The sequence below is a fragment of the Symphalangus syndactylus genome, chromosome 9 (genome assembly GCF_028878055.3).
Source record: "Symphalangus syndactylus isolate Jambi chromosome 9, NHGRI_mSymSyn1-v2.1_pri, whole genome shotgun sequence".
Classification (NCBI taxonomy): Eukaryota; Metazoa; Chordata; class Mammalia; order Primates; family Hylobatidae; genus Symphalangus; species Symphalangus syndactylus.
The window spans coordinates 98881195-98896801 of record NC_072431.2 but is presented as its reverse complement, the minus strand read 5'-3'; the positions used below and the strand labels follow the sequence as shown (position 1 = coordinate 98896801).

General features: G+C 39.2%; 1 protein-coding gene across 1 annotated transcript in view; it reads left to right on the top strand.

The window, feature by feature from the left end:
• The window catches only part of ITPRID1 (ITPR interacting domain containing 1), a 115005-nt gene that overhangs the window by 13661 nt on the left and 85737 nt on the right, over window positions 1–15607 (top strand). Inside the window, exons 2-4 of the mRNA XM_063609698.1 lie at window positions 5404–5589; window positions 6884–6932; window positions 7269–7312. Of these exons, the coding sequence (XP_063465768.1) occupies window positions 5427–5589; window positions 6884–6932; window positions 7269–7312 (256 nt within the window). The 5' untranslated portion in view covers window positions 5404–5426. The remainder of the gene's footprint in view (window positions 1–5403; window positions 5590–6883; window positions 6933–7268; window positions 7313–15607) is intronic.

The following is a 15607-nucleotide window of genomic DNA, read 5'->3' as shown; positions in this document are numbered from 1 at the left end:
TTATAGGAACTACAATTCAGGATGAGATTGAGGTGAGGACACAGCCAAACCATAGCAGCTCCTTCTTTTTTTCAGTGGTTTAATGTGGGAATGGAAGGAATAGAGGAATCAGAGAAGACTCATAAGTCACTGGCATAAGCAACTGCCCGAATAGTGACCCTGTTTACTGAGATGAAGCACACTGGAATAAAGGCAGGTATATGGCAGGGTCAAGAAGTCCAGGAAAGAATAAAGAATTCAGCGTGGCACAAAATATGTATAGACAATTCAAGTGGAAATGTTAAGTAAGTGGGAATACCCTGGTGTGAAGTAAACTCACAGGCTGGACCAGATTTGGAAATGAGAATTTGGGAATCATCATTGGTTTCATAAAAAACTAAGGTAGGAGTTGGAGAGGGATTCAAGGTGGTCACATGGAAGATAAATTTAAGATAGGTCACATTAGAGTGTATTGTAAACTAAAGGGAATGATCCAGTAAGGAGGACAAAAATGGTGCCCAAGCAAAGTCTATGAGTAGAATAGAGGTAACGGGGGATGTTTGAAATTAGGATTTTGGAGAGTGTTCTCTTACGGTGAAGTACAACCATAGGAATCAAGCAGAGGGAAAGATTATGGAAAGTGAACAGGTCATTGAACTGAGTGGCCTGGTGTTGGCAAGCCATCTACATTGATAATGAAATCTCCCAGAAAGATGACAGAAATACCATCCTAAAATTTTAAGTAAATGAAGGTGAATGCCCTGGATGTTGATGACTACATAGTCTGATGGCATATGCTTCAAAAGACAGAGGAAACAAGGTCTGGAAGCAGCAAAGAAGATCATAGAGGAAATTTACACTATCTTGAAGACTATAGTACAGATTTTTAAGGAAGAAATGAAAAGGCCATAGCTTGAGAAGCCATATCCCAGTTTCAGTTACAGAAAGAAGATGAAGGGACATTCAGTGAAGAGGTTAGAGTGAAGGGGTATTGGTAGGTGACAGGGCATGAGTTCTAGAGGGCAGAGGTGTTGGGAGAGTCTCCAGAAAGGGTAGAAGATTGGGCCAGATGAAGTGATGTTCACTGCCACAAGAGCATGGCCCAATGGCATAATGTGATTGCTCCTGTGGTCATCCAGGGGAAGAAGGATGAGTTAGTTCTCTGAGAGTGCCAGCCTCTCAGGACTGGTCTCTTAGTTTGCGTAGGTAATATGAGTGGTACTGAGGTTTGTGGTAATCATTTTTTTGAGAATAGGAGGGGTTCTGGAGGCTTCCTTTATAAACTTCCATGAATGGCATCATGGTTGGGAAAGGGGCAGGTCTTAATGGAACACATGGATCTATGTAGCCTTCTCTTCAATGCTGCTCTTGGGGAAGTCACTATATGAAGTAGGGAGGAGAACAAGGCAAGCCTGGACACTATTTAAGATCTTAGGAAGGCCTGAACAGAGGCTATGACAATGAGGATCCATGGATGAGATGTAGACAGGGTGTTAGAGATCCATTTGGATGCAGAATGCCTTGGGCTGTTCTCCCATTATGCAGTTCTCTTCTTGGCCACCGAGTTTAATCAGAAATGGTTGCCAAGGCTGGAGCTACAGGCTACAATTATAACCTTAAAATTTAGTCTATAGTTGAAGGAATCTCAAGACTCTGATAAGCACCTCTAACTCATCTCAGGGAAATCCACATTTTCATGGTCACAGAAATACTCTATTCTCACTCTCCCAAATACATCTACTTCTCAATCATCCAAACTAAGTAATTTCAAGACAACACTGGTTACCCACAAACTAACAGGGTCATGTTTATTTTCTATGAGAAAAATGATTGCATTGATTGGTGATTCTTCTTTACTTGACAGTTCCTGACAGGATAAGGACAAGAAGCAACATACAGAAAAGAAGGAAAAAGAAAGAAAACTGACCACTATGAGTGGTGATTGTTTTGGATATATTTTTCATTAAATTTTCCCAACAACTCTATAAAGTGTTTATTTCATACTCATTATAGATATGAGGAAATAGATTATCAGAAAAGTTTGAAAATTTCCCCAAGATGTCAGAAAGCAGCAGAGCTGATATTAAAATCCAGAGTTATCTGACCTGAAAGCATTTGCTCTTTTAACCAGACAAGAACTAAGAAAGCTGACAAAGCCAACTGAATGCTCCTTTCCCAAGTAACCAAGCAATTAACTAATAAAGATTAGTTACCTTGGGTCAAAGGTGCTAGGATCTATGGGGAACAGAGATTAAATAAAACACAGTCTCTATTCTCCTAGTATGAACAACCTGTTTGGCAAGAAAACCTGTTTGCATAAAGATACAAAAAGTGAAATAACTCAGAGGACAAGCATGTAATCATTGTCACTGCTTTAAGTGTCAAAGCATCAAGTTTTATGATTTCACTGTGGCTCTAAATCTTCACAGTGAAAAGGAGCATGTATGGATGCATTTGCTCAAGTTAAGAAAATGTGAAGTAGAATTAATGTAACAAAGCCATTTTTTCTGATTTTGATTATTTTTAAAATGTTTAAACCTTGATAACATTTTGGTACATTTTTTTTTCCTTTTTCAAGGTATTTGTTTATTTCATTTTTACAAAATTGAGTTCTTAGTGCATATACGGTTTTGCCTCCTTTTTTTTTTAGTTAAACGTGATACTATGTGCAATTTCCCACATGAGTAGAAGTTTTGTATACACATGAAGATAAATGACAGCATAGTAATCACAGTAGAAGGGATTTGAAGAGATAGAAGGTACTGGATTCCCCAGGCATGGAATGACATGATCCAGAATGAGGATTCCTCTTGGGGTCAAGTCAAAGAATTAGCAAGAACTGGGTTCCAAATAGTCCTTGGGGCAGACAGACTAACTAGAGAAATCTGCAGGCAGTCACATGCCATAACTTGTGCCCTGCCTATCCACTGAGCAATTCCAGGATACCATCTGATCCGTGTCCCTTTCTGAAGGGCTGCTCTGGGGGTCAAGTAAGTGAATGCCAGAGGAAGGCCATTCGAGCTTTAGAAAATCCATTTCCAGAAGCAGATTTGTTTACCAACTGGGAAGGCATCCACTAAAACAGGGGGAATAAAAGAGGTTTTCTTTATGAACTGGTCCCTGACCCTTGCTTTTAGCAAGGGTTCCCATTTTCTTTGGCAAGCCTTTTTCCTGCTCTGTGGCCAAGTACAACAGAGCTGGCAGAGAGAATATCCTCACTGGTTGTGTAAGGCTGGAGGCGGAGGTCAAGTATGCCATTCATTATAAGATGGAAGTTTGGGGAGGTACAAATAAAGCAGCACTTTTACCTAAAAATTTAACAATTTTCTCCAGGGTTACATTTGAAAAAGCAGTCACGAACTTAAAATTTGGCATTATAATACAGAAGCAGCAATTTGAGTACTATCAGCTACTTGATAGCTTCTTGTTTCCTCCACAGTGCAAACTCTCCCATTCTAAATGCAACTCACTTTCAGCCAAGGTCAGTGGAGTGAGATTATTTTGGGGATCTTATTTTTCTGTAATATGTTATTATTTTCTTCAAACCTTTTAATCCTTTATTGAATCCGATATTTCATGAATGTTGTTGAGCATGATTTTGGAGTTTTTCCTCCTTGTGAAATTTTGCACTGTCAGTGTTGATGGTGTTATTAGCATTCATGCTCACAAGATACAAGGCACTGCTGAAGAGATTTATTTGTTTCCTTGAAAGACCCAAAACCTATGTGAAGCTAAATAACTAAAATTTCAGTGAGATTTTTAAAGGTTATTTTGTTTAATGTTATGAATTCTAGTATACCAAACAATTCTCCAAAGGTTAGGAATATAATTCAATCTGCATTATTTTGTCTTGTGTTATTATTTTTATAATTTGCTACCAGCGGATATTCCTAAAGTTAACTGGCTAAAATATTGACTGTTAATATAGATCTAACTATTTTTTCCCTTAATTTTTAACTAATTGAAATGTCTTCGTTTTTGTTTTTAACGTAAAATTGACAGCCATCATAATTGTTAATTTTTGTAGTAATTTAAAATTGCAACAATAAATGTATATATTTATACCTGACAGAATTTGAATATATAAAGCAGGTAAGAAAATTGTGCTTCCAGTTGCATCTAGAATGCTCACCTATATTCGAAAGAAAATATTTACATCTGTAATAAATCTGAATGGTTTGCCTTTTGCAAACAGATTAGAAATGATTTACATGTCATGTGATCAGTGATTAGGCATAAGCTTAGGGATCCTAGAAATGCTACTGAAGTAAGTGTTTGGCTACTTGGCCATTTCTCTAAACTTGAAGAATAAACGAATGCAAATTAAAGCATATGTCATGGAAGTAATTGCATCAGAAAGTGTGGTTTGAAACCTCACTTTGCTATTTTAGTTTGGTATTTGTTGATTCACCACCTACTATGTGCCAAAAATCCAGTTAAATTCTAGAGATACGTAAATGAGTAAGAGAATGGCCCTTGTTCTCATAGTGCTTATAGTCTGCGGAAACCGAACAATTTCTGTTGCTGCGCTAAGCTGCTGTGTCCTGCTCTTACTCTGCTAGTTTTACAGGATGTTCATAAAGGTCAAGTTAAATAATGGGGGCAGCTGATACTTTTTGTGCCAGGTGTGTAATATATTCATAAATATTTTACTTATTCCAGCCATCCTATAGGATATACAGCATAGTCATAGGAACATGCTTGGGGTCCAGTGCCTGGCTTTGAGTCCTGGCTGGCTGTTTGGCTTTGGACATGCAACTTAATCTCTCTGGTCTTCAATTTACCATAAAATTGTGACAGTTATATTACTTTCTTCATTGACAATTAAGTTAAATAATGAATGTATAGAATTCAGCATAGAATCTAGCATATAATGAGTATTCCACTGAGGTTAACAGTTATTAAAATTCAGTAGAGTGTATCCCCAGTTTAGAAATAAGGGAATGCAGAAATGTTCTACAGTTTGTGTAAGGCCACACAACAAGTTGCAGAAATGGGACTGAGCCAAGCCAATCTGTTGCCAAAGCCCTAATTTTTCTCCAACATTTGGGCCTCAAAAATAATTTTACAGATATAACTGTTGGATAAATTTGAAGGCTATTTACTGGGTGTGTCCTCAAGTCTAATTTCTTTGCTCTCCATCCACATCCCAGACCACCAAAGCGAAGTCTGCCGAGTGTACATGTGGTCTGATGACTGGCATGGCCACTTGGGTCCCAGGCTGCTTTGCCATGGGGAGGAAAGCATTTCACCAAATTGAGACAGGGAGCTTGGCTCAGGTGGGTGAGCCAGGTTCATGTATGACTGTGAAGCTGGATTGTTCATCTGACTATAGGCATTCTGGCCTTCTTTCTCCCTTTCACTGAGCCAAGCCCAGAAGCTGAACTCATTGTGTCTGATATGTTTGTGTGTTTGTGTTTTAAGTTAGTTGGCAGAATTACTCTCCTATGATGGCACAGAAATCACAAGGATCTGACAACCTTCAAGAAGGCCAGGAAAAGAGCAAGAGAGAGATCCTGAAGTGCACCAAGAACACGTGGGCTCCGCTGGATGAGTGGCTGCCCCCTGACCCTGAGGAGGAAAGCCAGGGTCTCACCATCCCCATGCTGGGTGAGAAGGGCCCTCAGACCTATTTGAAAACATTCCTCTGTGAGTGGTGAGGGATGCAGGAGCTTTTGGCCAGGGGCAGGTGATTTTGGAACAAAAGTATTTGGCTTTGAATATACCAGTGTTCCTGGCATGATGCCGGAAACATTTATGAAATGGGCACTTCTGACTTCTGCTATAGACATCAGAACACAGACCTCCTTGAAAGAAGTAGACCAATTAATGAATGAACTCTGCTTCCTTTCCATTCCAAACATCCCTCATCCTAAGCTCCCAGGACTCTGAAGCTGTGTGGGGTCTAGGCATGAGGCTTCTTTCAGGTCATCAAACATTTTATTGAAAAACTCTGATTTGTTGGATCCTGCAGGAGGCATTGACAAAAATTTTAATCATTTAAAGAGTAGTAAGTAAGAAAATACTTCCAGCACCCCCTGCCCCCATTATGTAACTGTTGAATGGTTTTTCTTCTTTGCCCATCACCCAATTCATTCTAACTTCACAGCAGTTCAAGTGAAGAACAATATGGACCTCCTGTGTCCACCTGGCTTTTATGGTTCACCTGACACCTTGTGAGGGGGATAATTCAGGCACCTCACTATTTGATAGGATAAAGTCAAACAAAATTAGCCCAGAGTACACAGTTGCTAAGCAGAATGGAAACAAATATTTAACATGAAATGCTGCTTTACATCCTCTCCTTTTTACCTGTTGCTATTTGTTGAGCCAATGATAAAGATCCAGCTTAAAAGACTGGTGCCTTTTTAAGACAGGGTGCCTTTGGCCATCCAGGGACTCTAGTGCAATTTGTCCCTGGAATGAATGCAAATTTGGTTTCTAACCTGGCAGAGAACTCCTTGCAAATAACCATCACTGGCTGGCTGCCTTAGGTAAATGTTGTGATTCAATAAGGAGAGGCTTTGTGGTGATTTATATCCAACAAGAGAAAGACAAAAGTCTCTTATGCTTTCTCACCCTTTGTATTCACACAAGGTAATTTAAAAATTATTCTAACATCTCTTGTTCTTCAGTGGTTTATTTTTCTTCTCTCTCACATTTTCTTTCTTTTTTTTTTTAAGTTACAGTCTTTTGACAAGTTTACACTTCATTCTCAGGAAAGGCTGATCATGGAAAACAGGAGATTTTGCCTTCAGGAAAAAAAAATGAATATGCTTATGGAAGGAAACACGTGACTAAATATGTGGGAAATGGAGCGACTGAGTGGCGGCTGAGTAAACAGGGTAGCGTCCTTTTAGCTGGTTGTGCTTTGACTAACTAATCTGTTCTTTCTTACTTGTAGAAGATTCCAAGCAAGAAAGTATTCAGCAGTGGCTGGACTCTGGATTCTTGTAAGTGTTTTTGTGTGTGTGCGCGCCTTATATGTTTCTCTTGCAAAGATCCATGAAAACAATGTGTGTAACTCTGCTTGGGCAAGGTGGGGGAAGTGTAGGGATTTTCATTTTAATTGTACTTGAAGTATTATCCTATTATTGTAAAAACTATGTATCAGTTTAAAACTACAAAATAAAATACTACTCTAGTCCCTGACTGTTTATTGGTTTCTAAAAGTCCTCTCTTACTAAAACCTAACTCTGCATTTGCTCTCATCTGTTTAATTAAAAAGTAATTTAGTATAATTTATTTACACACATTGTTTGACTCACAATACTTTTGTTTCTTTTCAGTGTCTCTGCAAATGAAAACTTTCAACAAGTCATTGACCACACTGGTAAGACAAGAGAAGCAGTTATGCTTTGCAAAGCTGAGTAGGAGATATATTAAAATATCTATGTGGATAAATCTTCTTAAAATGAGAATTATCAGAGGCTTCTAGAAATGATCAGCCCTCAAAAACTATCCAGTTCAATCTCTTCATTTGACATATGACTGCGACAAAAATGATAGGTGCTTCCCCAGCAGCAGGTTAAGGGCTGAACCCAGGGGTCTTGCCATATCATCAACAGCTCAGGCTATAGCATAAACTCAGTGGGTTCTATGAAGTGACATTTGCAAGCATGTAATTATGAAAATGAAATTGTTTAATTTTCCCCATCCTGTATTATACTTTTATTTCTGAATCTAGGTTTTTTTCTATTCTTTGGTCTCAAAATTGCACTTACATTCTCTCTTTCTAATAATGCACTTGTTCTTAAGAAGAATAAATGTCTGAATTCTAAAGCAAACAGTACAAGTATTTCTGAAGGAGAAAATGTATCACACTTGTTTCACTGAGATTTGATAAAAGCATTATAAAAAGAAAAAGAAATTTAATTACAGGACTCACAGTTTCCACCTTCATTAAATGCAATACCATATTTTATAGAATCTAAGACCTTTCATTTCTAAAATGCATTCATATTTTAAGTACCATTTAGGAAAAAAAAACAAAATCTGGCAATTACAAATAGAAGGCAATATTGACTGTAATACGTATCTTGATTTCAGAGGTGTTAAAATGTGAAAAAGTATGTTTCAAAATGGATGAAATATTGTGAAGAATTTGTGTGAAAAAAATGACAAATTAGGAACTTAATGGTTAGATGAAAATTATTAGTCTAACAGTCACTTACTTTGCTGGTTTTAATTATTTCACTTCCTCTACTGCCATCTTACATTAAGACTTACCATTGGCTACAAATCAGTTTAAATTTCTAATTTTTTTACTACTTTTAAAAGAAAACCTATATGTATCATTGAAATTTCCCTTTTCATCAACCTTCTTTATTTTTTCTAATATAAAAGTTCCATGATGCCAAATACTGTAAAGATTTTTGCTGATAAATCAATTGTAAGTACCTCTCCGCTCATAATAGTTCAGACTCAAGGAAAAGCAAAAACTTAAGAAATATAGCCAGCATTTCATATCCTCCTGATGTTTTCTCTTGCCCCAGTTGTGGTGAGAGGCCTGGCACTGGTTCTGGGGTCATCAGTAACTATACTAAAAGCTTCACTTCCCAGAAATTAAAGACAAATCACAGCTCTTCCTCTTCTGAACCAAGTCAATGAACTGGAAAGGCACAGACATGAAGTAAAGACCTGGAGGAAAATTGGGATAGTGATATGGCTCTGAGATCAGAAACACAGTCTCGATTTGCCAGGTCCTTTATCTTCAGCAAGCTTTTTAATAATAATGGAATAGCTTCTTACGTGTTTAATTGAGCCTTCGCTTGTACAAGGCCCTTTCTCATCGATCATATTTTAAACTCCATGGCCTGTGTGGTAGCATGGTTGGTTTTGTCTTTTTGTTTTTTGCAGATGAGGAATCTGGGGCACAGAGTGGTCAAGTGCCATGATTGTTGGTCACAGCTGGTTAGAGGCAGGTGGAGGAATGGAGGCCTGGCCTTCTATTAGTATCAGCCCCGCTGCGTGCTGGCTTCAGCCATGATAAGAGAGCTGCACTGAGCTTGGGGGAGCTGAGAGACACACTGAGAAGGGTGGATGCTAGAACAGTACCAGAAACTGGGGACCTGAAGTTCATGGCAAGGGTGACAGGGAGAAAAACTGTGGAAATGAAAAGGACCCAAAGAGGAGGAAGAAAAGAAGTCGCTGTTGGAGGGAAAATCCTGTCAAAAGTCATAACGTACTGATAAAATATAGAGTGACGCATGAATTTCCTAGGGCAGCAGTAACAAATTATCTGTTTTAGCAACAGAAATGTATTCTCTCACAGTTATGGAGTCTGGAAGCCCAAAATCAAGGTGTCACCAAGACTGATCTCCCTCTGAAGGTTCTAGGGAAGAATCCCTCCTGGTTTCTTTCTAGTTTCTGGTGGCCTCTGACAGTCCTCAGTGTTCGTTGGCTTGCAGCTACATAACTCCTTTCTATGACTTCATTTCTACATGGCCTCTTCTCCTTGTGTGTCTTTTCCTCTTATAAGGATACCAGTCATTGGATTAAGGATCCAATGTAATCCAGTATGATCTCATCTTAACTAATTAACTATCCACAAAGACCCTATTTCCAAATAACAACACATTCTGAGGTTCCAGGTGGACATGAAATTCCAGGGGACTCTAGTCAACTAACTAGAATTCATTCTAAGGCTGGTTTCCTTATTAATCACTTCTGAGCCTTTGTACACTAAGGTAGCAGCAAGATCTAAGTGTCTACATCTTACAGGTGACCCAGTGCCTCCCACAGAAAGCATTCTAGTGAGTCTTCAGCCCTTGGACTGGCCCCAAATAACATAGATAGTTGGGTAAGGCTTCAGTGGTCCTGTTCCTGGTTTCCTGCTGGGTTCTATGATGGCCAATGTGGGGCTTGGCCTTTTATGGTGACTTTCTGGCTGTCATGCTCATCTGCAGCTATCTAAAATCTAAAATCTCATTTTTATTAAGCAGGAATCTGGTTGGCCCATTTTGTACCTTGTTTACCACCATTAAGCCAGGTAAAGCCCTTGGCACTTCAGCCTCTTCATCAGTAGAACTGGAAGGGGAAGAAAATTAATGCATACTGAGGAAGCACATGCTAGATACTATACATACATTATCTTGCTTACCAGACCACCTTTTAGGTGAATATTACATGGAGGAAAATGAGGCTCAGAAAGGTTAAGTAACTTGACAAAAGCCACCCAGTTAGTAGGTATGGGAGTTGAGATTTCAGCTTAGATCTGTCTGTCTGTATAACCATGCTCTCCCTCTGGAAGACTAATAACATTTACTGCACGTGTTATGCATGGAAACCCCTGGAAGGAAAGCCCTGTGCTGTGGTTTCAATGTTCCCTCCAAAACTCATGTTGAAACTTAATCACCATGGTGACAGTATTGAAAAGTGGGACTTTTGATAGGTAATTAGGTCTTGAGGACTCTGCCTTTATGAATGGGTTAATGCCCTTATCCTGGAGTGAGTTATTTATCATAGGATTGGGTTAATTATCACGGGAGTGGGCTCCTGATAAAAGGATGGGTTTGGTCCCCATTTTCTCTCTCTTGTGTGCTTGCTTATCCTCTGCCTTCCACCATGGAATGACACAGCATGAAGGCCCTCACCAGATGCAGCCACTTGATCTTGGACTTCCCAGACTCCACAGCTGTGAGCCAAATAAACTTCTTTTCTTTATAAATTACTCAGTCTGCGGTATTGTGTTATAGCAGCAGAAAATAGACTAAGATACCCCTATCCCTATCCCTGTTGGAAAAGTCAAAGCATGAGCAATGTGGGTAAGTCACTGGCACTTCTCCCTCCAGGCCTTCTGACTCTTACACATCAGCCCTTTGGGACCACAACACAGTCCTCTGGAGTTCAATTGTTTTGATGTGGTGCAATACTAACTTTTTTTTTTTTCTTATGTCAGTCAAGTGTCTATATTCATAGCTTTAAAAAGATACGTAAAGTTGATCAAAGGGTATAAACTTGCAGTTATAAGATGACTAGGTTCTAGAGACCTTAAGTACAGCATGGTGACTATATTAGTAATAATGTAGTTTGTACTTAAAATTGTCTGAAAGAGTAGATCTTGAGTATATTCTCACCTCAAAAAGAGGTATTTTTCACCCTCAATAAGAGATGGAGATGATTTGAATTCAAGTCTGTCTGATTTCAAAGTTCCTGCTCTTTTAACCAGAAACTAGCATACCTCCAATGACTGCACACTGGTGTAAATCAACTGTCATTAAGTTTATCTCTAACTTTTCTTTACTTCTCTGAGCCAATTTTGGGTGGCAGAAAAGAATGCTCTCTAAATTTAAGGTTTTAATGCCACTAAAATATAGAGGCACATAGAGTAGATTTTAATTCAAAGAAAAATTACTACTTAGAAACAGTTCTAATAGTAAGAAAGAAGTATAAAGCTATGCTGAAATTAACCTATAAATAACTCCTATAACTAAAATTTGCCTCAATTTTCACCAGTCTATAGGTCCAAATTAGGTTACAATAACATTGGTACCTAAATTTTGCTGGATTATTGCCCTCTTCTTGGTGACACAAGGTCTATCTGCAAAATATCTCCCCCTAAGTATTTCTGGGAGTTATTTGCTATCTCAAATATTTTCATAAATGAGCTCTCTCCCGCTGCCCATGCTACTACTCCAATAGAATCCTCTTAGTATCACCACGTAGACAAGTCATTTCAATACTTTCTGAGCATCATGTTCTTCTTCTGCTCCTCTGGGAACCACTATCATTGCCTTTGAGCTTTTATGGTGCTCTACTTATTGTAGAATTTGTATAGAAACACTCATATTCCATGGCCAGACACAGTTGCTCACACCTGTGATCCCAGCACTTGGGAAGTCAAGACGGGCAGATCACTTGAGGCCAGGAGTTCGAGATCAGCCTGGCCAACATGGCAAAACCCCATCTCTACTAAAAATACAAAAAAAAAATTAGCATGGTTTGGTGGTGCACACCTGTAGTCCCAGCTACTCAGGAGGCTGAGGCAGGAGAATTGCTTGAACCCTGGAGGTGGAGGTTGCAGTGAGTGGAGATCATGCCACTGCACTCCAGCCTGGGCGACAGAGTGAGACTCTGTCTCAAAAAAAAAAAAAGAAACACTCATGTCCATTATACTACATGATTATCATCTGGAGATTTAGGCAGCATTACTAGTATTTTATGTCACATAAAACCCATTATGAAAGTAATTTTTCAGCTTCTTCCTGCAGCCCATTATCTCTCCTTGAGCCTTAGACTTAGGCTGGAGACTGAAGACTGAAGAACAAACATGACATCAGCTCTATTTCCTTGCCCACAGGAACACAAAATTTCTGACAGATTCCCTTTTATTCCTGTCTTCAGTATTTAGCAAATATGTGTTGATTGCCTGCTATAAACCAGGCTTTCCATTAGGACTGAGAATGCTGAAGAAAATAGATGCAATGGTGATAGAGACAATAAACAAATAAATACATATGTAATATGCTAGGAGGATGGATGATCAGGAAAGGCATCTCAAATAAGGTTACGTTTCAGCAGCTACCTGAAAGAAGTGAAGAAGGGGAACATTTGTTATCTGGGGATGAGCTGTTTCAGGAAAATAAGATGGCATATGCAAAGCCAGGGGGCAGGAGTATGTCCTCTGTGTTCCGGGAATAGCAAGGATGCCTGAATGGTTGCAGTTAAGGGAGCAAAGCTGAGAGTAGAGGGCTAGGGGTTGAAGAATTATCCAGAAGCCAAATCATTTAGGGCTATGTATATCCCTGTAAGTATTTTGGCTCTTACTCAGTGTCACAAGGGAACCCTTCAAAGTGTTACAAAGAAGTGGTATTATTTTGGTTCTTTTTAAAAGAACAACTTTAGCTGCTGTTCACAGAGTTGGCTTTGGGAGGAGGAGGTCGGAAAGGGTTGAAGCAGGGATCCCAGTTCAGAGGCTAATACAGTAATCTGGAGGAGAGAGGATAGGGCTATACAAGGCTAGTAGCAATCGTTGTGGAAATGTTGGATTCTGGTTATGTTTAAAATGTAGACAAGGCAGCATATGCTGGTGAATGTATGTGGGATATCAAAGAAAGAAAGAAATCAAAGATGACTGCAAAAAATGTTGCCCAAGCATCGGGAAGAATGAGTGGCAATTTATTGGGATGGGAAAAACAATAGAAGGATAGGGCTTTGCTTCAGAGATAGGAAGTTCAATTTTAGGCATGTTGTGATTCAAATTTTTAATAGATATCCAAGAAGATACTATTGAGTAGGTAGTTGGAAATACAAATCTGGAGTTAAGAGGAAAGGTCCAGGAATAGATATATACATTTGGGAGTAGTTGACGGGTAGATGTGTTTAAAGACAGAAGACCACACAAGTAAATGCAGACAAAGAAGAGGCCAGGAAGATGTGAAGGACCAGCAAAGGAGAAGAGGTAGGTAATGAGGTAAAAAGGGAACGAAAAGAGAAGAGTCTGAAGGCAAGTGAAATCAGTGTGTCGCGGTGGGAATGCTCAACCCCATCAGCTGTTGTTAATTGATTATGTATGAGCAGGAACGACACTAACCTTGAGAAGAGCTATTTCAGAGGAAAGGTGGGAGAAGATTGTATAGCTTACAAGTGGGAATGATAGTAGAAGAAATGGAGACAGAAAACAGAAAACTGCTTTGAGGAGTTGAGAGGTGAAAGGGAGCAGTTAATTGAAATAACAACTGCAAGAAAAGTGAAGGCAAGGAGGATTTTCTCTTCAGGAGATGAAAGCTGTTGCAGCCAGGTGTGGTGGGAATGATTGGTGGCTGAGATGTACTGAGGCATATGGTGCCTTCCCCTGGCCTTCCTGAAGCTGTGGGCAGAGCCTGGACCTGTTGTTCTGAGACTTCTCCTCCTGGAGTATTGAAATCTCTTCCAATAAAACATTGCTTACCCAAGCTCATTTGCTGATAGAAATGATTTGGGTTTCTCCCTTTAGCTATGACAGATGCCTTCCTGTGCCCCTTCTTTCTATAAGAATTTCAATAACTGCAAAAGGTTGGACAGCTGCCCTTTCTGCTTATGTTCTGAGTCTCACTGAAGCACGTCCCAAAGGATGGACTCTCATCTTCTGCTCTGTCTTCTGGCAAATGTTAGGGCATCTTAGCTGAGTGGCCTGACAGTCTCATCTCCAGGGCATTGTCTGTTCAGGGCACCTGGATGACTTACAGAGAAGAGCCTCATGGGCATCCTTCAACTTCTTTCTCTTTTCCCTTTCCAAGAACTACCACCTCTGTGGGCAGATTAACTCTTCTTCGTGGTCACCAACTACACAAGCAAACATGTTTGAGCCTCAGTTTGGGATGAATATGGATCCACAGACCTTCCTATAACCACAAACACAAGATGCAACATGCAGAGTCTTTTGAGGTCAATAGTGGTGTAAAAGAGCCCATGGTCATGGATGTTAAGGTCCCTCTTCCCAGGCTGCAAATTCATTCTTAATCTCAGATTCCATATGAAAGCTATGTATTAAAAAAAAAAAAAAAAAAAAAAGCCTGGAGAGAGTATCTGGTTCACAGCAAACTCTTTCCCACCACCAGAAAACAAATTAAACATCAGTGCTATCTGGCTGAGTTATGCATTGTCATTACAATGCCAGGATTATAATGCGAGTGAGAGTGCATTGTCATTATAATGCAAGGATAAGACACATACAATGAGTGCACATTTTAACATGTAGGTTTATATAATTAGCACTTGTTTAACAACACATCCAAGCATAACTGTGAGTGAAAAGACTAGAAGTAACTCCTACAGCAAAAAGACAGTTTCTGTCAAAGATATGCTTGGTGCCAGTTACTACTTGATAGGTTAATTCGTCTTTTTTATATTTAGTTATTTCTTCTCCCATCCCAGAGAGGTCCCAGAAGAATAAACTCATTTCTTTTCAAAAGGAATTTGTTTCAGAATAGGAACTTATAAAATAAAAAGTTGAAATTTTCTGGTCTGTATTATAAGAAAAAGTCAAAGTAAATCCAAGTAAACATAACAGATGTTCCCTTACCGCTTGTCAGGTGACAGTATTCACAAGGATCTGTTTTAGGTGAAGGGAACAACGATGTAAAATATATGACTCTTGCTCTCCAGAATGTCACTCTAACTGTCCAGGATCATTATAATTCAAATGTAACCTACATCAACTTTTCTACAAGACCCTCTAGTCTTATTCCTTCTCATTATATTCCTAGTTCTTTATCTTTCTTCATCCAGTTCCTCCTGTCTTAAAGTCTTTCCTGTTCTGTTCTCCTCTCCTTCTTTTGAGACCTGACCCAGGTCCCATATTCTCCATAAGACCCTTCCTGACTTCTGCACTGATACTGAATCTTTCTTCTGAACACCACTAACATGCATTTTTGGGTTCTACCCATGTGGCTCTTGGCCAGTGCTGCCTCAAATTGTTAGGGATATCATCCATTTCACTGACAAAATTATAAACCCCACTGAGACGGAATCATCTGTAAATTATCTGATTTCTCCAAAGTTAGTTGACAAAAGGATCTCAGTAAAACATAATGAAGATGTTGTCAGGCTGGGAAGTCTTCTCAAAAGAGGTGAGACTGAAACTAGTAAATGAAGGAGGGATATGGTTTTTAAAAAACGAAGAGGCAAAGCAAGAAAAATTAATTTT